The 23,923-nt window shown below is 49.2% G+C and overlaps 1 protein-coding gene across 4 annotated transcripts in view; it reads left to right on the top strand.

The window, feature by feature from the left end:
- Positions 1 to 23,923, top strand: part of LOC142471283 (gastrula zinc finger protein XlCGF66.1-like) — a 76,311-nt gene that overhangs the window by 39,545 nt on the left and 12,843 nt on the right. For 3 of the 4 annotated variants that reach the window (XM_075578114.1, XM_075578112.1, XM_075578113.1), the window contains exon 5: positions 21,413 to 21,535. The exons of the other annotated variant lie outside the window; for it this stretch is intronic. In XM_075578114.1, coding sequence (XP_075434229.1) covers positions 21,413 to 21,535 — 123 coding nt within the window. The remainder of the gene's footprint in view (positions 1 to 21,412; positions 21,536 to 23,923) is intronic. 4 annotated transcript variants of the gene reach the window in all.

Raw genomic sequence — 23,923 nt, 5'->3', positions numbered from 1 at the left:
TCTCTCTCTCTCTCTGTCGCCGTCTCTCTGTCGCCGTCTCTCTCTCTCGCCGTCTCTCTCTCTCGCCGTCTCTCTCGCCGTCTCTCTCTCTGTCGCCGTCTCTCTCTCTCTGTCGCCGTCTCTCTCTCTCTGTCGCAGTCTCTCTCTCTGTCGCCTTCTCTCTCTCTCTCTCTGTCGCCGTCTCTATCTCTCTCTCTGTCGCCGTCTCTATCTCACTCTCTGTCGCCCTCTCTCTCTCTCTGATGCCCTCTCTCTCTGTCGCCCTCTCTCTCTCTTTGTCGCCGTCTCTCTTTCTCTCGCCCTCTCTCTCTGTCGCCCTCTCTCTCTCTCTCTATCGCCCTCTCTCTCTGTCGCCCTCTCTCTCTCTCTGTCGCCCTCTCTCTCTCTCTGTCGCCCTCTCTCTCTCTGTCGCCCTCTCTCTCTCTGTCGCCCTCTCTCTCTGTCGCCGTCTCTCTCTCTCTGTCTGTCGCCGTCTCTCTGTTGCTGTCTCTCTCTGTCGCCGTCTCTCTCTCTGTCGCCGTCTCTCTCTCTGTCGCCGTCTCTCTCTCAGTCGCCTTCTCTCTCGCCCTCTCTCTCGCCCTCTCTCTCTCTGTCGCCCTCTCTCTGTCGCCCTCTCTCTCTGTCGCCGTCTCTCTCTCTGTCTGTCGCCGTCTCTCTGTTGCTGTCTCTCTCTGTCGCCGTCTCTCTCTCTGTCGCCGTCTCTCTCTCAGTCGCCTTCTCTCTCGCCCTCTCTCTCGCCCTCTCTCTCTCTGTCGCCCTCTCTCTCTTTCGCTTCGTCTCTGTCGCCGTCTCTTTCACTCTCTCTGTCGCCGTCTCTATCTCTCTCTCTGTCGCCGTCTCTATCTCTCTCTCTGTCGCCGTCTCTATCTCTCCCTCTGTCGCCGTCTCTATCTCTCTGTCGCCGTCTCTATCTCTCTGTCACCGTCTCTATCTCTCTCTCTGTCGCCGTCTCTATCTCTCTCTGTCGCCGTCTCTATCTCTCTCTGTCGCCGTCTCTCTCTCTCTGTCGCCGTCTCTCTGTCGCCGTCTCTCTCTCTGTCACCGTCTCTCTCTCTCCGTCTCTCTCTCTGTCGCCGTCTCTCTCTCTCTCTGTCGCCGTCTCTCTGTCGCCGTCTCTCTCTCTGTCGCCGTCGCTCTCTCTCTGTCGCCGTCTCTCTCTCTCTGTCGCCGTCTCTCTCTGTCGCCGTCTCTCTCTCTGTCGCCGTCTCTCTCTCTGTCGCCCTCTCTCTCTCTGTCGCCGTCTCTCTCTCTCTCTCTGTCGCCGTCTCTCTCTCTCTCTCTCTGTCGCCGTCTCTCTCTCTCTTTCTTGCCGTCTCTCTCTGTCGCCGTCTCTCTCTCTCTGTCGCAGTTTCTCTCTCTCTCTCTCTGTCGCCCTCTCTCTCTCTCACTCTCTGTCGCCCTCTCTCTCTCTCTCTCTGTCGCTCTCTCGCTCTCTCTGTCGCCCTCTCTCTCTCTGTCGCCGTCTCTCTCTCTCTCTGTCGCCGTCTCTCTCTCTCTCTCTCTGTCGCCGTCTCTCTCTCTCTTTCTTGCCGTCTCTCTCTGTCGCCGTCTCTCTCTCTCTCTGTCGCAGTTTCTCTCTCTCTCTCTCTGTCGCCCTCTCTCTCTCTCTCTCTCTCTGACGCCCTCTCTCTCTCTCTGTCGCCCTCTCTCTCTCTGTCGCCCTCTCTCTCTGTCGCCCTCTCTCTCTGTCGCCCTCTCTCTCTGTCGCCCTCTCTCTCTGTCGCCCTCTCTCTCTGTCGCCCTCTCTCTCTGTCGCCCTCTCTCTCTCTGTCGCCCTCTCTCTCTCTGTCGCCCTCTCTCTCTCTGTCGCCCTCTCTCTCTCTGTCGCCCTCTCTCTCTCTGTCGCCCTCTCTCTCTCTGTCGCCCTCTCTCTCTCTGTCGCCCTCTCTCTCTCTGTCGCCCTCTCTCTCTCTGTCGCCGTCTCTCTCTCTGTCGCCGTCTCTCTGTCGCCGTCTCTCTCTCCCTCTCTCTCTCTCTCGCCCTCTCTTTCTCTGTCGCCCTCTCTCTCTTTCGTTTCGTCTCTGTCGCCGTCTCTTCACTCTCTCTGTCGCCGTCTCTATCTCTCTCTCTGTCGCCGTCTCTATCTCTCCCTCTGTCGCCATCTCTATCTCTCTGTCGCCGTCTCTATCTCTCTGTCGCCGTCTCTATCTCTCCCTGTCGCCGTCTCTATCTCTCCCTGTCGCCGTCTCTATCTCTCCCTGTCGCCGTCTCTATCTCTCTCTTTGTCGCCGTCTCTATCTCTCCCTCTGTCGCCGTCTCTATCTCTCTGTCGCCGTCTCTATCTCTCTCTCCCTCTCTCTCGCCCTCTCGCTCTTTCGCTCCGTCTCTGTCGCGTCTCTTTCGCTCTCTCTGTAGCTGTCTCTCTCGCTCTCTCTCTGTCGCCGTCTCTATCTCTCCCTGTCGCCGTCTCTCTCTCTCTGTCGCCGTCTCTCGATCTCTTGTCGCCGCCTCTCTCTGTCGCCGTCTCTCTGTCGCCGTCTCTCTGTCGCCGTCTCTCTGTCGCCGTCTCTCTGTCGCCCTCTCTCTGTCGCCCTCTCTCTCCCTCTCTGTCGCCCTCTCTCTCGCTCTCTCTCTCGCTCTCTCTCTCGCTCTCTTTGTCGCTGTCTCTCTCGCTCTCTCTCTGTCGCTGTCTTTCGCTCTCTCTGTCCCGTCTCTCTCACTCTCTCTCTGTCGCCGTCGCTATCTCTCTCTGTCGCCGTCGCTATCTCTCTCTGTCGCCGTCGCTATCTCTCTCTGTCGCCGTCTCTATCTCTCTCTGTCGCCGTCTCTTTTGCTCTCTCTCTGTCGCCGTCTCTCTCTCTCTGTCGCCGTCTCTCTCTCTCTCGCTCTCTCTTTGTCGCCGTCTCTCTCGCTCTCTCTCTTTCGCTTCGTCTCTGTCGCGTCTCTTTCACTCTCTCTGTAGCCGTCTCTCTCGCTCTCTCTCTCTGTCGCCGTCTCTATCTCTCCCTGTCGCCGTCTCTCTCTCTCTGTCGCCGCCTCTCTCTCTCTGTCGCCGTCTCTCTGTCGCCCTCTCTCTCGCTCTCTCTCTCTCTCGCTCTCTTTGTCGCCGTCTCGCTCTCTCTCTGTCGCCGTCTCTCTCACTCTCTCTCTGTCGCCGTCGCTATCTCTCTCTGTCGCCGTCGCTATCTCTCTCTGTCGCCGTCTCTATCTCTCTCTGTCGCCGTCTCTATCTCTCTCTGTCGCCGTCTCTCTCTCGCTCTCTCTTTGTCGCCGTCTCTCTCGCTCTCTCTCTGTCGCTGTCTCTCGCTCTCTCTGTCGCCGTCTCTCTCGCTCTCTCTCTGTCGCCGTCTCTATCTCTCTCTGTCGCCGTCTCTATCTCTCTCTGTCGCCGTCTCTATCGCTCTCTCTCTGTAGCCGTCTCTCTCTCTGTAGCCGTCTCTCTCTCTGTAGCCGTCTCTCTCTCTGTAGCCGTCTCTCTCTCTGTCGCCGTCTCTCTCTCTCTCTCTGTTGCCGGCTCTCAGTCGCCGTCTTTCTCTCACTCTCTGTCTTTCTCGCTCTCTCACACTGTCTGTCTCTCTCACTCTCTCACTCTCTCACTCTCTATCTTACTCTCTCACTCTGTCTCTCTCACACTCTCTCATTCTGTCTGTCTCTCTTGCACTCTGTCACCCTCTCTCTCTCTGTCGCCGTCTCTTTCGCTCTCTCTCTGTAGCCGTCTCTCTCGCTCTGTCGCCGTCTCTATCTTTCTCTCTCTGTCGCCGTCTTTATCTCTCTGTCGCCATCTCTATCTTTCTCTGTCGCCGTCTCTCTGTCTCTGTCCCGTCTCTCTGTCCCGTCTCTCTCTCTCTCTGTCCCGTCTCTCTCTCTCTCTGTCCCGTCTCTCTCTCTCTCTCTGTCCCGTCTCTCTTTCTCTGTCCCGTCTCTCTTTCTCTCGCCCTCTCTCTCTCTGTCGCCCTCTCTCTCTGTCGCCCCCTCTCTCTCTGTCGCCCTCTCTCTCTGTCGCCCTCTCTCTCTGTCGCTGTCTCTCTCTCTCTGTCGCCGTCTCTCTGTCGCCGTCTCTCTGTCGCCGTCTCTCTGTCGCCGTCTCTCTCTCTGTCGCCGTCTCTCTCTCTGTCGCCGTCTCTCTCTCTGTCGCCGTCTCTCTCTCTCTGTCGCCGTCTCTCTCTCTCTGTCGCCGTCTCTCTCTCTCTGTCGCCGTCTCTCTCTCTCTGTCGCCGTCTCTCTCTCTCTGTCGCCGTCTCTCTCTCTCTGTCGCCGTCTCTCTCTCTCTGTCGCCGTCTCTCTCTCTCTGTCGCCGTCTCTCTCTCTGTCGCCGTCTCTCTCTCTCTCTGTCGCCGTCTCTCTCTCTGTCGCCGTCTCTCTCTCTCTGTCGCTCGCTCTGTCGCCCTCTCTCTCGCTCTGTCGCCCTCTCTCTCGCTCTGTCGCCCTCTCTCTCGCTCTGTCGCCCTCTCTCTCGCTCTGTCGCCCTCTCTCTCGCTCTGTCGCCCGCTCTCTCGCTCTCTCTCTCGCTCTCTTTGTTGCTGTCTCTCTCGCTCCCTCTCTGTCGCTGTCTCTCGCTCTCTCTCTGTCGCCGTCTCTCTCGCTCTCTCTCTGTCGCCGTCTCTCTCGCTCTCTGTTGCCGTCTCTATCTCTCTGTCGCCGTCTCTCTCTCTCTGTCACCGGCTCTCAGTCGCCGTCTTTCTCTCACTCTCTGTCTGTCTCGCTCTCTCTCTCACACTGTCTGTCTCTCTCACTCTCTGTCTGACTCTCTCACTCTGTCTCTCTCACTCTCCCTCACACTCTCACACTCTCTCTCTCTCTCACACTCTCATTCTGTCTGTCTCTCTTGCACTCTGTCACCCCCTCTCTCTCTGTCGCCGTCTCTTTCGCTCTCTCTCTGTAGCCGTCTCTCTCGCTCTCTGTCGCCGTCTTTATCTTTCTCTCTCTGTCGCCGTCTTTCTCTCTCTGTCGCCGTCTATATCTCTCTGTCGCCATCTCTATCTTTCTCTGTCGCCGTCTCTCTCTCTCTGTCCCGTCTCTCTGTCCCGTCACTCTGTCCCGTCTCTCTGTCCCGTCTCTCTGTCCCGTCTCTCTGTCCCGTCTCTCTGTCCCGTCTCTCGGTCCCGTCTCTCGGTCCCGTCTCTCGGTCCCGTCTCTCGGTCCCGTCTCTCGGTCCCGTCTCTCGGTCCCGTCTCTCTGTCCCGTCTCTCTGTCCCGTCTCTCTGTCCCGTCTCTCTTTCTCTGTCCCGTCTCTCTTTCTCTGTCCCGTCTCTCTTTCTCTGTCCCGTCTCTCTCTCTCTGTCCCGTCTCTCTCTCTCTCTGTCGCCGTCTCTCTCTCTCTCTGTCGCCGTCTCTCTGTCGCCGTCTCTCTCTCTCTGTCGCCATCTCTCTCTCTCTGTCGCCATCTCTCTCTGTCGCCATCTCTCTCTGTCGCCATCTCTCTCTGTCGCCATCTCTCTCTCTGTCGCCATCTCTCTCTGTCGCCGTCTCTCTCTGTCGCCATTGCTCTTTCTCTCTGTCGCCATTGCTCTCTCTCTCTAACTCTGTCTCGCTCTCTCTCTCACACTGTCTGTCTCTCACACTCTCTCACTGTCTGTCTCTCACACTCTCTCACTGTCTGTCTCTCACACTCTCTCACTGTCTGTCTCTCTCTCACTGTCTCTCTCTCACTGTGTCTGTCTCTCTCTCACTGTCTGTCTCTCTCTCACTCATATATGGCAAGGCTACTAAAAGCTCTATAACAGGGAGTAAAATAAATAATGGTGTAATTTGGTTGACAACTGGAGTTGGAAACGAGGGAAAGTCAATGCGTGGGTGTCGTGGGAAGTGTTGATTGAAGAGATCACTGAGGACAGCAACAGACTGCAAAGGAGCTCCAATGGACACCGCTACCTGGGATAAATACGTGACAGAGAAACAATATGGATACCTCTGTAGCTCCCTCCTGTAGCGCTCCTTACTTGTCTGCTCGGCTGTCCTGCTGGCAGTGTTGCCGTGAAGATCCCGAATTCAGCAGCGTCTCTTCACATCCACAGCGCGGAGTTTCCGAGTGCCGGAACTGCGTCAGAGCACCTCCGGTCCGTCCGGTAAACACTCCCCTCCTCCGTGAGATCCACAAGGGAGAACTGATGAACGCCAACTCCCATATAGCGCGCCCTCTAGGCCCCAGTGCGTCAGACCAATCGTGGAGCAATACAGAAGTAGAAATGGATTGGAAAATAGACCGCTATCTCTCTCTGTCGCCGTCTCTATCTCTCTCTGTCGCCGTCTCTTTTGCTCTCTCTCTGTCGCCGTCTCTCTCTCTCTCGCTCTCTCTTTGTCGCCGTCTCTCTCGCTCTCTCTCTTTCGCTTCGTCTCTGTCGCGTCTCTTTCGCTCTCTCTGTAGCCGTCTCTCTCGCTCTCTCTCTGTCGCCGTCTCTATCTCTCCCTGTCGCCGTCTCTCTCTCTCTGTCGCCGCCTCTCTCTCTCTGTCGCCCTCTCTCTCGCTCTCTCTCGCTCTCTTTGTCGCTGTCTCTCTCGCTCTCTCTCTGTCGCTGTCTCTCGCTCTCTCTGTCGCCGTCTCTCTCACTCTCTCTCTGTCGCCGTCGCTATCTCTCTCTGTCGCCGTCGCTATCTCTCTCTGTCGCCGTCTCTATCTCTCTCTGTCGCCGTCTCTATCTCTCTCTGTCGCCGTCTCTATCTCTCTCTTTCGCCGTCTCTCTCTCTCGCGCTCTCTTTGTCGCCGTCTCTCTCGCTCTCTCTGTCGCTGTCTCTCGCTCTCTCTGTCGCCGTCTCTCTCGCTCTCTCTCTGTCGCCGTCTCTATCTCTCTCTGTCGCCGTCTCTATCTCTCTCTGTCGCCGTCTCTTTCGCTCTCTCTCTGTAGCCGTCTCTCTCTCTGTCGCCGTCTCTCTCTCTCTGTTGCCGGCTCTCAGTCGCCGTCTTTCTCTCACTCTCTGTCTTTCTCGCTCTCTCTCTCACACTGTCTGTCTCTCTCACTCTCTCACTCTCTATCTTACTCTCTCACTCTGTCTCTCTCACACTCTCTCATTCTGTCTGTCTCTCTTGCACTCTGTCACCCTCTCTCTCTCTGTCGCCGTCTCTTTCGCTCTCTCTCTGTAGCCGTCTCTCTCGCTCTCTGTCGCCGTCTCTATCTTTCTCTCTCTGTCGCCGTCTTTATCTCTCTGTCGCCATCTCTATCTTTCTCTGTCGCCGTCTCTCTGTCTCTGTCCCGTCTCTCTCTCTCTCTGTCCCGTCTCTCTCTCTCTCTCTGTCCCGTCTCTCTTTCTCTGTCCCGTCTCTCTTTCTCTGTCCCGTCTCTCTTTCTCTCGCCCTCTCTCTCTCTGTCGCCCTCTCTCTCTGTCGCCCTCTCTCTCTGTCGCCCTCTCTCTCTGTCGCCCTCTCTCTCTCTGTCGCCCTCTCTCTCTGTCGCCCTCTCTCTCTGTCGCCCTCTCTCTCTGTCGCCCTCTCTCTCTGTCGCCGTCTCTCTCTGTCTCTCTCTGTCGCTGTCTCTCTCTCTCTGTCGCCGTCTCTCTGTCGCCGTCTCTCTCTCTCTGTCGCCGTCTCTCTCTCTCTGTCGCCGTCTCTCTCTCTGTCGCCGTCTCTCTCTCTGTCGCCGTCTCTCTCTCTGTCGCCGTCTCTCTCTCTCTGTCGCCGTCTCTCTCTGTCGCCGTCTCTCTCTGTCGCCGTCTCTCTCTCTCTGTCGCCGTCTCTCTCTCTCTGTCGCCGTCTCTCTCTCTCTGTCGCCGTCTCTCTCTCTCTGTCGCCGTCTCTCTCTCTGTCGCCGTCTCTCTCTCTCTGTCGCCGTCTCTCTCTCTCTGTCGCCGTCTCTCTCTCTGTCGCCGTCTCTCTCTCTGTCGCCCTCTCTCGCTCTGTCGCCCTCTCTCTCGCTCTGTCGCACTCTCTCTCGCTCTGTCGCCCTCTCTCTCGCTCTGTCGCCCTCTCTCTCGCTCTCTTTGTTGCTGTCTCTCTCGCTCCCTCTCTGTCGCTGTCTCTCGCTCTCTGTTGCCGTCTCTATCTCTCTGTCGCCGTCTCTCTCTCTCTGTCACCGGCTCTCAGTCGCCGTCTTTCTCTCACTCTCTGTCTGTCTCGCTCTCTCTCTCACACTGTCTGTCTCTCTCACTCTCTCACTCTCTGTCTGACTCTCTCACTCTGTCTCTCTCACTCTCCCTCACACTCTCACACTCTCTCTCTCTCTCTCACACTCTCATTCTGTCTGTCTCTCTTGCACTCTGTCACCCCCTCTCTCTCTGTCGCCGTCTCTTTCGCTCTCTCTCTGTAGCCGTCTCTCTCGCTCTCTGTCGCCGTCTTTATCTTTCTCTCTCTGTCGCCGTCTTTCTCTCTCTGTCGCCGTCTATATCTCTCTGTCGCCATCTCTATCTTTCTCTGTCGCCGTCTCTCTCTCTCTGTCCCGTCTCTCTGTCCCGTCTCTCTGTCCCGTCTCTCGGTGCCGTCTCTCTGTCCCGTCTCTCTGTCCCGTCTCTCTCTGTCCCGTCTCTCTCTCTCTCTGTCGTCGTCTCTCTCTCTCTGTCGCCATCTCTCTCTCTCTGTCGCCATCTCTCTCTGTCGCCATCTCTCTCTCTGTCGCCATCTCTCTCTGTCGCCGTCTCTCTGTCGCCATTGCTCTTTCTCTCTAACTCTGTCTCGCTCTCTCTCTCACACTGTCTGTCTCTCACACTCTCTCACTGTCTGTCTCTCACACTCTCTCACTGTCTGTCTCTCTCTCACTGTCTCTCTCTCACTGTGTCTGTCTCTCTCTTTCTCTGTCCCGTCTCTCTCTCTCTGTCCCGTCTCTCTCTCTCTCTGTCGCCGTCTCTCTCTCTCTCTGTCGCCGTCTCTCTGTCGCCGTCTCTCTCTCTCTGTCGCCATCTCTCTCTCTCTGTCGCCATCTCTCTCTGTCGCCATCTCTCTCTGTCGCCATCTCTCTCTGTCGCCATCTCTCTCTCTGTCGCCATCTCTCTCTGTCGCCGTCTCTCTCTGTCGCCATTGCTCTTTCTCTCTGTCGCCATTGCTCTCTCTCTCTAACTCTGTCTCGCTCTCTCTCTCACACTGTCTGTCTCTCACACTCTCTCACTGTCTGTCTCTCACACTCTCTCACTGTCTGTCTCTCACACTCTCTCACTGTCTGTCTCTCTCTCACTGTCTCTCTCTCACTGTGTCTGTCTCTCTCTCACTGTCTGTCTCTCTCTCACTCATATATGGCAAGGCTACTAAAAGCTCTATAACAGGGAGTAAAATAAATAATTATGTAATTTGGTGGACAACTGGGGTTGGAAACGAGGGAAAGTCAATGCGTGGGTGTCGTGGGAAGTGTGGATAGAAGAGATCACTGAGGACAGCAACAGACTGCTAAGGAGCTCCAATGGACACCGCTACCTGGGATAAATACGTGACAGAGAAACAATATGGATACCTCTGTAGCTCCCTCCTGTAGCGCTCCTTACTTGTCTGCTCGGCTGTCCTGCTAGCAGTGTTGCCGTGAAGATCCCGAATTCAGCAGCGTCTCTTCACATCCACAGCGCGGAGTTTCCGAGTGCCGGAACTGCGTCAGAGCACCTCCGGTCCGTCCGGTAAACACTCCCCTCCTCCGTGAGATCCACAAGGGAGAACTGATGAACGCCAACTCCCATATAGCGCGCCCTCTAGGCCCCAGTGCGTCAGACCAATCGTGGAGCAATACAGAAGTAGAAATGGATTGGAAAATAGACCGCTATCTCTCTCTGTCGCCGTCTCTATCTCTCTCTGTCGCCGTCTTTTTTGCTCTCTCTCTGTCGCCGTCTCTCTCTCTCTGTCGCCGTCTCTCTCTCTCTCGCTCTCTCTTTGTCGCCGTCTCTCTCTTTTGCTTTGTCTCTGTCGCGTCTCTTTCGCTCTCTCTGTAGCCGTCTCTCTCGCTCTCTCTCTGTCGCCGTCTCTATCTCTCCCTGTCGCCGTCTCTCTCTGTCGCCGCCTCTGTCTCTCTGTCGCCGTCTCTGTCGCTCTCTTTGTCGCTGTCTCTCTCGCTCTCTCTCTGTCGCTGTCTCTCGCTCTCTGTCGCCGTCTCTCTCACTCTCTCTGTCGCCGTCGCTATCTCTCTCTGTCGCCGTCTCTATCTCTCTCTGTCGCCGTCTCTATCTCTCTCTGTCGCCGTCTCTATCTCTCTCTGTCGCCGTCTCTCTCTCGCTCTCTCTTTGTCGCCGTCTCTCTCGCTCTCTGTCGCTGTCTCTCGCTCTCTCTGTCGCCGTCTCTCTCGCTCTCTCTCTGTCGCCGTCTCTATCTCTCTCTGTCGCCGTCTCTATCTCTCTCTGTCGCCGTCTCTATCTCTCTCTGTCGCCGTCTCTATCGCCGTCTCTTTCGCTCTCTCTCTGTAGCCGTCTCTCTCTCTGTAGCCGTCTCTCTCTCTCTCTGTTGCCGGCTCTCAGTCGCCGTCTTTCTCTCACTCTCTGTCTTTCTCGCTCTCTCTCTCACACTGTCTGTCTCTCTCACTCTCTCACTCTCTATCTTACTCTCTCACTCTCTCTCTCACACTCTCTCATTCTGTCTGTCTCTCTTGCACTCTGTCACCCTCTCTCTCTCTGTCGCCGTCTCTTTCGCTCTCTCTGTAGCCGTCTCTCTCGCTCTCTGTCGCCGTCTCTATCTTTCTCTCTCTGTCGCCGTCTTTATCTCTCTGTCGCCATCTCTATCTTTCTCTGTCGCCGTCTCTCTGTCTCTGTCCCGTCTCTCTCTCTCTCTCTCTGTCCCGTCTCTCTCTCTCTGTCCCGTCTCTCTTTCTCTGTCCCGTCTCTCTTTCTCTGTCCCGTCTCTCTTTCTCTCGCCCTCTCTCTCTCTGTCGCCCTCTCTCTGTCGCCCTCTCTCTGTCGCCCTCTCTCTCTGTCGCCCTCTCTCTCTGTCGCCGTCTCTCTCTCTCTGTCGCCGTCTCTCTGTCGCCGTCTCTCTCTCTCTGTCGCCGTCTCTCTCTCTGTCGCCGTCTCTCTCTCTCTGTCGCCGTCTCTCTCTCTCTGTCGCCGTCTCTCTGTCGCCGTCTCTCTCTGTCGCCGTCTCTCTCTCTCTGTCGCCGTCTCTCTCTCTCTGTCGCCGTCTCTCTCTCTCTGTCGCCCTCTCTCTCGCTCTGTCGCCCTCTCTCTCGCTCTGTCGCCCTCTCTCTCGCTCTGTCGCCCTCTCTCTCGCTCTGTCGCCCTCTCTCTCGCTCTGTCGCCCTCTCTCTCGCTCTCTCTGTCGCCGTCTCTCTCGCTCTCTCTGTCGCCGTCTCTCTCGCTCTCTGTTGCCGTCTCTCTCGCTCTCTGTTGCCGTCTCTATCTCTCTGTCGCCGTCTCTCTCTCTCTGTCACCGGCTCTCAGTCGCCGTCTTTCTCTCACTCTCTGTCTGTCTCTCTCACTCTCTCACTCTCTGTCTGACTCTCTCACTCTGTCTCTCTCACTCTCCCTCACACTCTCTCTCTCTCTCACACTCTCATTCTGTCTGTCTCTCTTGCACTCTGTCACCCCCTCTCTCTCTGTCGCCGTCTCTTTCGCTCTCTCTCTGTAGCCGTCTCTCTCGCTCTCTGTCGCCGTCTTTATCTTTCTCTCTCTGTCGCCGTCTTTCTCTCTCTGTCGCCGTCTATATCTCTCTGTCGCCATCTCTATCTTTCTCTGTCGCCGTCTCTCTCTCTCTGTCCCGTCTCTCTGTCCCGTCTCTCTGTCCCGTCTCTCTGTCCCGTCTCTCTCTGTCCCGTCTCTCTCTGTCCCGTCTCTCTTTCTCTGTCCCGTCTCTCTTTCTCTGTCCCGTCTCTCTTTCTCTGTCCCGTCCCTCTTTCTCTGTCCCGTCTCTCTTTCTCTGTCCCGTCTCTCTTTCTCTGTCCCGTCTCTCTCTCTCTGTCCCGTCTCTCTCTCTCTCTGTCGCCGTCTCTCTCTGTCGCCATCTCTCTCTCTCTCTGTCGCCGTCTCTCTCTCTCTGTCGCCATCTCTCTCTCTCTGTCGCCATCTCTCTCTCTCTGTCGCCATCTCTCTCTCTGTCGCCGTCTCTCTCTGTCGCCATTGCTCTTTCTCTCTGTCGCCATTGCTCTCTCTCTCTAACTCTGTCTCGCTCTCTCTCTCACACTGTCTGTCTCTCACACTCTCTCACTGTCTGTCTCTCACACTCTCTCACTGTCTGTCTCTCTCTCACTGTGTCTGTCTCTCTCTCACTGTCTGTCTCTCTCTCACTCATATATGGCAAGGCTACTAAAAGCTCTATAACAGGGAGTAAAATAAATAATTATGTAATTTGGTGGACAACTGGGGTTGGAAACGAGGGAAAGTCAATGCGTGGGTGTCGTGGGAAGTGTGGATAGAAGAGATCACTGAGGACAGCAACAGACTGCTAAGGAGCTCCAATGGACACCGCTACCTGGGATAAATACGTGACAGAGAAACAATATGGATACCTCTGTAGCTCCCTCCTGTAGCGCTCCTTACTTGTCTGCTCGGCTGTCCTGCTGGCAGTGTTGCCGTGAAGATCCCGAATTCAGCAGCATCTCTTCACATCCACAGCGCGGAGCTTCCGAGTGCCGGAAGTGCGTCAGAGCACCTCCGGTCCGTCCGGTAAACACTCCCCTCCTTCGTGAGATCCACAAGGGAGAACTGATGAACGCCAACTCCCATATAGCGCGCCCTCTAGGCCCCAGTGCGTCAGACCAATCGTGGAGCAATACAGAAGTAGAAATGGATTGGAAAATAGACCGCTAAGTCCAAAAAAGGCACCGTCAGCTCACCAAATCGAAGGCTTAAAAAAGTTTAATAAAACTACATAAAAAAGAGAATAGGGACAAACAAAATACAAAAACACCTCCTTTTGTATTTGTGTTTGTCTTTGTATTTTGTTTGTCCCTATTCTCTTTTTTATGTAGTTTTATTAAACTTTTTTAAGCCTTCAATTTGGTGAGCTGACGGTGCCTTTTTTGAACTTAGCGGTCTATTTTCCAATCCATTTCTACTTCTGTCTCTCACTGTCTGTCTCTCTCTCTCTCTCACTGTCTGTCTGTCTCTCTCTCTTTCACTGTCTGTCTGTCTGTCTCTCTCTCACTCTCTGTCTCTCACTCTCTGTCTCTCACTCTCTGTCTCTCACTCTCTGTCTCACACACTCTGTCTTACTCTCTGGATCTGGATATCTTATTTACCCTATATATCTTAACTGCCCTATACATACACCGAAATAACCTATACTGCTTTCTTCCAGATCTGACTCAAAATTCACACGGGAGACATCGGAATAACCCCTAACCCAGAAGACAGGTAGGGAACACCTCCCCTCCAATATATAACATTGCGGGAATGAGGGTACCTGGATATTGAGGGACTGCGGATCAGATCACGTAAGATCCCAGGTGGAATTTCTGATTTAGAAATTGTGAAGCGGGGGCATCCAGACACTGGTTAAGGGGTTCAGGAAACTACTGCACCGACACACTTTATTCGAGCAAATACCCAGTATGTACCTGGCAGATACCTGGAATGCGCCGCTCCTCACCTCTGACAAGCCCCGTTGCGTTTGCCTTCCCAGCCTGGGTTCATGCCTGGCTGACGGGCGGCTGATCTGTTAAATGATAATGATTAGGATTTAATATGCTGCAATGTTTCACGTGTCTACCAGATGGCATAAATTCATGAATTGTAATGCAGTATATATATATATATACTGTGCAGTATCGCAGCCAGCGGGAATAAAATGCTTCAATCCCTGCCTGGAAAATACCTCAATGCACTCGGGCAGAAAACAGTCACAAACCTCAATACACCCGGGTATACCCGAATTCGTGGGACTAGCTGAGCTCGAATAAAGTGTGTCGCCAGTGTAGTCATTCATATCTGGCTTTTTTTTCCAGATCCGACATTTATATATACACACACCTATTTAACAAGGGCTAATTGTAGTATAATGTAATACAATAAATAAACTTATGTCAAAAATGAATGTTCTTACTTGGAATTTATTCTATTTATTTATTTTTTGGGGGTGGGGCTGGGGGCGGAACTAGGGGCTGGGGCGGGGCTAGTTGGCAAGTAGATTTTTTTTGGTTCGGCAAGTAGATTTGTGAGTGATTTGTCAAGCACTGTATATATGTATATACAGTTAGGTCCGGAAATAATTGGACACTGATACAAGTTTTGTTATTTCGTCCGTGTACCAAAATAAATTCAAGTTACAGTTAAATAATGAATATGGGCTTAAAGTGCAGGCTATCAGCTTTAATTTGAGGGTATTCACATCCAAATTGGAGGAAGGGTTTAGGAATTACATCTCTTTAATATATAGCCCCCTCTTTTTCAAGGGACCAAAAGTAATTGGACAATTGACTCAAATGCTGTTTTATGGACTGGTGTGGGCTATTTCTTCGTTATTTCATCATCAATTAAGTAGGTAAAAGGTCTGGAGTTGATTCCAGGTTTGGCATTTGCATTTGGAAGCTGTTGCTGTGAACCCACAACATGCGGTCAAATGAGCTCTCAATGCAAGTGAAATAGGGCATCCTTAGGCTGCCAAAAAAAAGAAAATCCATCAGAGAGATAGCTGGAACATTACGAGTGGCCAAATCAACAGTTTGGTACATTCTGAGAAAAAAAGAATGCACTGGGAGCAGTGCAACACGAAAATGCCTGGACGTTCACGGAAGGCAACAGTGGTGGATGATCGTAGGATCATTTCCATGATGAAGAATAACACCTTCACAACATCCAGCCAAGTGAAGAACACTCTCCAGGAGGTAGGCATATCATTATCCAAGTCTACCATAAAAAGAAGACTTCACGAGAGCAAATACAGAGGGTTCACCACAAGGTGCAAACCATAAGCCTCAAGATTAGAAAGGCCAGATTAGACTTTGCCAAACAATATCTAAAAAAAGCCAGCCCAGTTCTGAAACAGCATTCTTTGGACAGATGAAACTAAGATCAACCTGTACCAGAAGGATGGGAAGAAAAAAGTATGGAGAAGGCTTGGAACGGCTCATGATCCGAAGCATACCACATCAACTGTAAAACACGGTGGAGTCAGTGTGATGGCATGGGCATGCATGGCTTACAATGGCACTGGGTCACTGGTGTTTATTGATGATGTGACAGAAGGACAGATGCAGCCGGATGAATTCTGAAGTGTATAGGGATATATTGTCTGCTCAGATTCAGCCAAATTCAGCAAAGTTGATTGGACAATGACTCAAAACATACTGCGAAAGCAACTCAGGAGTTTTTTTAAGGCAAAGAAGTGGAATATTCTGCAATGGCCGAGTCAATCACCTGATCTCAACCCGATCGAGCATGTATTTCACTTGCTGAAGAGAGAACTTAAGGCAGAAAGACCCACGAACAAACAACAACTGAAGACAGCTGCAGTAAAGGCCTGGCAAAGCATCACAAAGGAGGAAACCCAGCGTTTGGTGATGTCCATGCATTCCAGACTTCAAGCAGTCATTGCCTGCAAAGGATTCTCGACAAAGTATTAAAAATGAACATTTTATTTATGATTTTGTTCATTTGTCCAATTACATTTGAGCCCCTGAAATAAGGGGACTGTATGAAAATGGTTGCAATTCCTAAACGTTTCATACAATATATTTGTTCAACCCCTTGAATTAAAGCTGAAAGTCTGCACTTCTATTGCATCTCGGTTGTTTCATTTCAAATCCATTGTGGTGGCATACAGAGCCAAAATTATGAAAATTGCGTCGGTGTCTAATTATTTCCGGACCTAACTGTATGTATATATACACAACGAATACCGCTAACAATAACCCTCAAATGAGACAATGTCACAAGCCAGAAAATATCCCAAATGAACGGGACTGGCAGTGCTAAGGGGCAAGAATTATATGACACACAAAATAACATAGAAACCCCAGTTAGAAGCACTCAGACCTATCTAATAGTCAATACAACAATCAGGGTAAGGGGGGGATGAGGGGAAGGGGGAGGGAAAAATACCCTCGCTACTGCCCGTGACTAAGGTGCTACAACCTGGGGAAAGGGCAATATAAACAAGGAGAGAAAGAACCCCTATATTGGGAGCAAACAATGGCTAATGATACTGATGTGAGAGTAAAGTGTTAAAAAACCTAATAAAGACACAATGTACTGAAATATATGTATAGTGGATTAGGATAAAAACAACTTTATTGGGAGAAATCCTCAAATAAAATATAATGTCTCTATAAATAAATATATAAGCAGCGAATTAAAACGCGGTGGAGGTGGGGTGGATCAATAGGATATAGTAATCAAATGTAGCTACAGGCTATCTAGGTATCCTCTGATATAGATATGTGCCAACTGATGGTCAAAACCACATGCAATATCATGAAACAGCTATTGTAATCCAGTGCTGCGAGTCCAACAAATTGGCAGGTAAAGAATCACTGCCTAGATGTTTCTGACAACGTCTTTTGCCCGGAGCCCTCTCTGCAATCTTGAATAGCTAAATGCTGCTCATATCATAGCTGGCTCTAAAGTTTGCAAGCACAATACATATGATTAAGCTATGAAGAACCAGTGCTGCGAGTCTAACAGATGGGCAGCATAGATCTCTACCCAGGTGTTTGTAGACAACGACTTGTGCCCAGTATCAAATGCCCTCACAACTATAAATTAGATGAAAGGCTATCTCATAAAGATACACATACTGAAGGCTTAATATATGATACTTGAGAAGTAAGTGGTACTGGTGTTCAGTCCCCACACAATGTATCAGCAGCAAACTGATTCAATAACAGTATATGGATAAATGTCCAGTGTTCAATGCTCTCATAAAGATGAGTAAATGACAGGCTCATAAGATACACACTTATACACACTCTAAAGCCAAATATGTATGATAGTGGGACTAGAGAGATCAGTGGTGCTGATGTCCAGTTACCACGCAAAGTATCAACAGCGAGCAATAACTGCCAAAGACATAATCTCCATGCGTCATGGGGACATGTACTGAAAACAGCTTTAACCCGACATGACTAGAACACAAAACAACCTAAGCATGTTTCTAGCACAACCTATAACTGTATTATCCTTGGATAGCCTATACATCACCCCCCTATGCACACCATACAGACCGAGGAAATCTGTGAGCCGGGTACTTCTCGGCGTCGGAGACAGTGAGTACCCGGAAGAGACGAACCCGGAAGTCTCGGGAGACGTCACCAATGACGTCACTACGTCCCTAGTTGCCGACCTACGTTTCGCTGACACGGCTTTTTCTTAGGCTCATAATAATCAATACAGTCAGATGCAGACAGGTGTAATAACTAGAACAAGAAAAAAACGTCTGATAAGCTCATAGGTATACACACATATATAGCTCTGTATAGCCTGAGATGAAATGTATGTTTACTTAGCATAAGCGGAGTTAAGCCTAGATGGAGATGCGTGGGGGTAACGGAGTGCAGACCTGTGTCCAAATATATAGGTATACGGCTGCAATAAACACAGTATCCTGAAGCCGGTATGGAGTGTATTTCTTACGATAAATACCGTCCCCCTTCTCTCCTGGCCTTGCGGTACATCTGGGTAGGTGATCAGCGTCCCTCCATCGCGTGGTCTCGATCCAAACGTCACAGCAAAGAAAAAAAATCACTGCAACAGCCACTCCTGATGTATTCTGAGACTCAACAACAAAAATAAAATAAAAACCTTTTATTAAACTACATAAAACAAATACTGTCACAAACAAAAAATGGTAAACTTCCTCCCACGCGTTTCGAGCAAAACTGCTCTTTTTCAGGGAATATGACGTCAGCAGAAGGAGGGTACTATTTAAACCTCCCTTGAGCTAATTAATTGGTGTGTAACACCTGTAATGATTTAATATATGTACGAATATAATTACATTGGACCAAGACATGTTATTTGCTGATGAAAAGGTACTGTATATAAATACCTATGGCGATCTATTAGACAGAGCATTCAATAGTATACATAGACAATTGCCTTAAAGTAAACCTATATCCATTAGTTTACAGCAAAAATGACATTTGTCCCCACATAGATGTTTAGTTAACATGAAGCATTTCTCTATCAATTAATTTCTTCTTAGGACATATGTTTGCCTTGATGCAATTGTGTCTATGGACAATCATGTTGCAACTTAGGACACATTATACAGTGTACAACCATATATTCTGATTGTCACACCCTATCTAGGCATGCAAATCTGTTACCGGAAACTTAAGGTTGAATCACTACACTTGTAAAACCAGAGTACTGGATACATATTCAGTCCATTTAAATTGATTGCTATGAATAGACAGATATGCATCTTGTACCACATATTGCAAGACACTTTAGCTCAAAAGTACATTATAAAGTCAAAGCGATAGATAGTTGATTGCTAACCTTAGATGTCAGAAAATTACTGCAAAAACCTATTTGGTACCTTACAAATCTACACTGCCGACACACTTAATTGCAGTGCGGCCAGATCCGCAAGCCGGGAGATTTCCCGGCTTGCTAGTGGCCGCCCCTCGGCGGACGCACGGTCACGCGTCTTCGGGAGCCTGCGCCCCCTGCACGCGCGTCCAGGGCTCCCCGAGGGAGCCCTGGTGTCCCGCGATGTGGGGGACGGCGGCAGGGGGTTCCGGGGGACCCGGCGGACCCGGCAGCGGTAGGGAGAGCGCCCCGATCGGAGGGCGCTCTTCCGCTGCTTCGGCGCGCGCCCGTCACCCTCGGGCGCGCGCCAGGCTACTGCTGCGGCCAAGAACGGGCAAATGCTCGAATAAACTTGGCCGCAGCAGTATAGGGAACTAAACATGAATGATGTGAAGTAATAACCAAAGTACTAATTTATTGTGAGTCTACATCAAACACAACAAAGAAAACCAAAATAACAAACATGAAAACAGACCAAACCGCTAAGTCTCCTATCTATCTATATATATAACTCAATCTGTTTGTCTGCGGGTTTGTGCGCGCTCTCATTGGCTGTCAAGCTCTCCCATTGGCTGACTACGGGGCGGGGCTTGGCTCTCGCGGTCTCTGAGTGCAAGGCAAGGTGATGTCATGCACGTTCGGAGCTGGGGTGGGAGCCAGACGCCACGCAACCGCAACGGACAGCCGCCAACTAACAACCAGCCCGCCCCACAGTAAGTCACCTGTCGCCAACCAACCAGCCCACCCCCTCACCCACCGCCGACCAACCCGCCCCCGCAAACAGCCGCCTGCACTCGCACTCAGCTGCCGCCACACCCTCCCGCCCGCACCCCCCCTGAGCCGGCGCCAACAAAACCTCCGCCACACCCTCCTGCCCGCACCCCCCCTGAGCCGGCGCCAACAAAACCTCCCGCCTGCCCCCCCAGTGAGACAACGCCAATGAACAACCCGCCCGCACCCCCACTGAGCCGCTGCCCACCAACCCTCATCGCCTGCACCAACAGTGACCCGCACACCAACCCGCTGTGAACCGTGGGGGGGGGCACAGAGTTGTTAACGGGGTGAACGGAGCTGTGATGGGGGGGGAAATATCGAAGCTGTGAAGGCGGGAACGGAGCTTTGACCGGCAGGGGACCGCATCTGTGAACGGGGGGGAGGGGATGGAGCGGTTAAGGGGGGGGACTGGAGGTGTGAATGGGGGTGGGGTACCCAGCTATGGAGGTGGGGGGAAGGAGATGTGAAGGGGGGCCGCAGCTGGGAACAGGAGGGGGGGACCAGAACTGTTAACGGGAAGGGGGAATGGAGCTGTGAACGGGGGGGAGTGCATTCATGTGCAGGTGGGGGACTGGAGTGCTGTGAAGAGGGGGAGCGGGAAAATTAAATCCCGGGCAACGCCAGGTATATCAGCTAGTAGAAAATAACAATGAAAATGGATCCAAAAATATAGACAGCAGTACAAGGACACAAAAAAAATGCAGGAGATAATACTTCTAATACAGGTCACTCTGAGTACAAAAGTTACCAAGGTAACCAATGACCGGCCGGTCAGAGTCAAAGAACTGCAAAAGAACCTCCCCTTTTTAATGAACACCAAAAAACAGTGAACAGCCAAGTTGAAAAATAAAAAAATACTCACACTATGTGTACTAATGTGTACTGTCTTTTTTCACAGTAACACTTGTTTGGTTTAATTAATTCTTTATATTATTTATAGATTTATTTCATGATTAGATTTGTTAGTTATATCACTTATTAATATTTATATTTTCACAAGTAAACCAATTTAGTTTAATCAATGTTTTACTTAACTAAGTAGCGCTACTCTTAGTGTGTGTTTTTTGTATTTAATTTAGCCTTGTAGCAGCTTATTAGTTAAGTTAGCCAACATGATGCAATCCAAGACAGAGAGATTTAAAGCTGCAGTTCAGTCAATATCCTGCATGTGTTTTTTTTTAATAAATCAGTTCTGTAGTAAGAAAAAATACTTTTAGCATTTTCTGTTTTTAAAAAAACAACTTTGAAAGACCAATTTTCTTGTATTCTATTTTAACAGCCATTTGCTAAGGCACTGCCCCTTCATGTCCTGTCACAAGCCGTGGCACACCCCTTTGTCAGCCCTGCCCTCCCTCTAGCACATGTCAGTGCAGGAGTGCTCATGAATATTCATTAGCTTCCACTGAGAGAAAGAAGCAGAAGAAAAACAGATCCCTTCACTAATTATGTCACCAAATTTCGCCTATAAATACATGGAGAACGAATTGACCTGCAGCTATACAATTCTTTAGGTAATTAGAGATTGCACACATCAAACTATTGAAGTAAAAAAATAAATTAAAAAAAAAAGACTGAACTGCAGCTTTAATAGGAGAAATTAGTTTATGGAAAAAACCAACCCTGTTATGTTACCAAATGATCCTGATATGAAGGGTAAACTTTTTAAACTTGAAAAATGTCTCAAGGAAGAGATGCGCCACTGGTGGGACAGATTGTCCCTCCAACATTACATTGATGAGAAAATTATCCCGAGAGGGTTAAGGATTTTTTTTTTTTAAAACATCATTTGATATGGATGAGATTTTTCTTAAAAATTGGAATGACACTTTAGAACTTTGTTCTTTATCTTTAATGAAGATTTTAGTGCATTATAGAGATGATAAAATAAAAATGTTGGAAACTATTATTGATACAACCCAGAATGAGCTCCGTACTTTCTCAGAGAATCCTGAGTTGATCAAACTCAAAGCTGTTTGTAATACACAAATAGAAACATATGTAAGATAAATTATGGAAAGGAAGACCAACAAACTAACCAGGGACAATGAGGACTATGAGAGTGGTAAGGTAATGAATTGGAAACGTACCAATGACTCCAAAAATTACTGTTACAATAAAACATTTTTATAGAAACCACTCCAATAGGAAATATTCTAGGGTTGACTCTATGGGTGAAGTTTTTGGAAAACCTAAAGAACCGATTGATGCATCAATTGAAAATTTGGACAAATTTCACACTAGTAATAAATTTGAAAAACTTGCTGATAATAATCCCCTTACAAGGCCCAATAATCAAATAGGGGTTAATGCAGCAGGTTGTAGTGGAAATCAAGGGGCAAGGTCCAAAATCATAGATGCACCAAAACAATATGTCTCTCAGAAATCTTGTCTCTTTTTTTAGAGAAATGTCGAGGAGGCCCCACTGCAAGGATGGAGAAACCGTTCCCATTATGGGAAAATCATCATCTGACATCAAATACATCCAAGGGACAAAAAAGAGGACAAGAGGAACACGAGCAGGGAGGCAAGTACAGGAAAAGAAGAACAGATCAGGAATAAATATTCCAGAGCCCAGCGGTATCTTTAACCTCTCCTCACATATACTCACAGTTAATCAAACTACACTTTTGAATAAGGGACTACACTTGCCCCAAGCTCCAAACCGAGAGCATTTGATCTTTTCGTCGATCTTAATAGCTTCATACGGAAGCTTATGCTTAAACTTTATTTTTCTAGAAGATCGGCGAAAGAAATTGATAATACACCCTGTGAACTGAGTGAGGGAGATTTTAGTTGCCTAAGGGTTCTGGAGGACCTTATGGGTGAATCTGCCTTACAAGAGGATTCACCACTTTCTTTTTGTCATGATGATGGGATTAGTGAGAATTGGTTAGATCACATTGACAATTTGTGGGAATATGCTTTAAACCACCAAATATCTGTGAGATTGAGGAAGTTAAAATAGTTTTGCAAATGGAGAAGGCATCAAAACTGGGTCATGTTTGCATAATGGGGGATTTTAATTATCCAGACATAGACTGGGGCAATGAGATTAGCGTTACAACAAAAGGGAACAGGTTTTTGGGGGTGCTTAAAGACAATTATATGACCCAAATTATTGAGGAACCAACCAGGAGAGGGGCAGTTCTGGATTTGGTCATATCAAACAATGTAGAAGTAATAACAAATATTCAAGTCCTGGAACATTTAGGTAACAGTGATCATAACATGGTCTCATTTGAAATAAATGATCAAAAAACAGATTACTTGGGTTCAACAAAGACTTTAAACTTTAGAAAGGCAGATTTTAATAAACTGAGGTCTAATCTAGTAGTAATACAATGGGATGATTTTTTTGCAGGGAAAAATGTGGAAGATAAATGGGCAGTCTTTAAAACATTGTTAGAAAAGCACACTTATCAGTGTATGCCCTTGGGTAATAAGTATAAAAGAAATAAGTCAAAACCAATGTGGCTAAATAAACAGGTAGGGGAGGAAATGGACAAGAAGAGGAAGGCGTTTAGATTCTTTTAAGTCAGAAGGGACAGAGACATCGTATCAGAATTATAAGGAATGTAACAAAAATTGCAAAAGGGCAATCAAATTAGCAAAAAGGGTTAATGAAAAAAGGATTGCAATAGAAAGTAAGGTCAACCCTAAAAAGTTTTTTAAGTACTTTAATAACAAAAAAATGAGAAAAGAAAATATAGGACCCTTTCAGTGTGAGATGGGTAGGCAGATTATTGGAGATAAGGAAAAAGCAGAGGTATTAAACAAATTCTTTGCCTCTGTGTTTACCAGGGAAGAATCAAGTTCAATAGTAGTCCCGCAGGAGGAAGCCACAACCTCCATATTAATGAACAATTGGTTAACTGAGGAAGAAGTTCATAAGCGACTTGAAAAAATTAAAGTAAATAAGGCACCTGGCCCCGATGGCATACATCCAAGAGTTCTCAAGGACTTAAACTCAGTAATGGCAAAACCATTATATTTAATATTCAAGGACTCCATTTCCACAGGCTCAGTACCACAAGATTGGCGTAAAGCAGATGTGGTGCCTATATTTAAAAAGGGAGCTAGATCACACCCGGGGAATTACAGACCTGTAAGCCTGACTTCAATAGTAGGGAAACTACTTGAAGGTTTAATACGGGATAATATTCAGGAATACCTAATGGAAAACAAAATTATTAGTAATAGTCAGCATGGATTTATGAAGGATAGATCTTGCCAAACTAACCTTATTTGTTTCTTTGAGGAGGTAAGTAGGAATTTAGACCAGGGTAATGGAGTTGATGTGGTCTACTTAGATTTTGCAAAGGCTTTTGATACGGTTTCACACAAGAGGTTGGTGTACAAAATAAAGAAAATTGGACTCAGTAATAATATATGCACCTGGATTGAAAACTGGTTAAAGGACAGACAACAGAGGGTTGTCATAAATGGAACTTTTTCAGGTTGGGCTAAAGTCGTGAGTGGAGTACCTCAAGGATCGGTACTGGGACCCCTGCTTTTAACTTGTTTATTAATAACCTTGAGGTTGGGTACGAGAGCAAAGTCTCCATCTTTGCTGATGATACTAAATTGTGTAAGGTAATAGAATCAGAGCAGGATGTAATTTCTCTTCAGAAGGACTTGGAGAGACTGGAAACGTGGGTGTCACATGACTTTAAGACAGGCTGTAATTTACACACAAATATATATAAAAGATAATATATATTTATAACTGGGTCTGAACTGGGACGAGACTTAGATATGATAAAATATAATTTATTCCTTGATAAAGGTGAACACATCAGATATACAAATAACAGGCAAAATATAGACACTTACTTAAAATGGAAATGATGAAGCAGTCATATCTGGACTGGCAGTTCATACAGCGCTCTTCATAGTCATCAAGACACCAAAG

Source organism: Ascaphus truei, chromosome 20, assembly GCF_040206685.1.
Source record: "Ascaphus truei isolate aAscTru1 chromosome 20, aAscTru1.hap1, whole genome shotgun sequence".
Taxonomy (NCBI): domain Eukaryota; kingdom Metazoa; phylum Chordata; class Amphibia; order Anura; family Ascaphidae; genus Ascaphus; species Ascaphus truei.
Note: the sequence above shows the minus strand (reverse complement) of the source record. Positions and strands in the feature narration are given on the sequence as shown.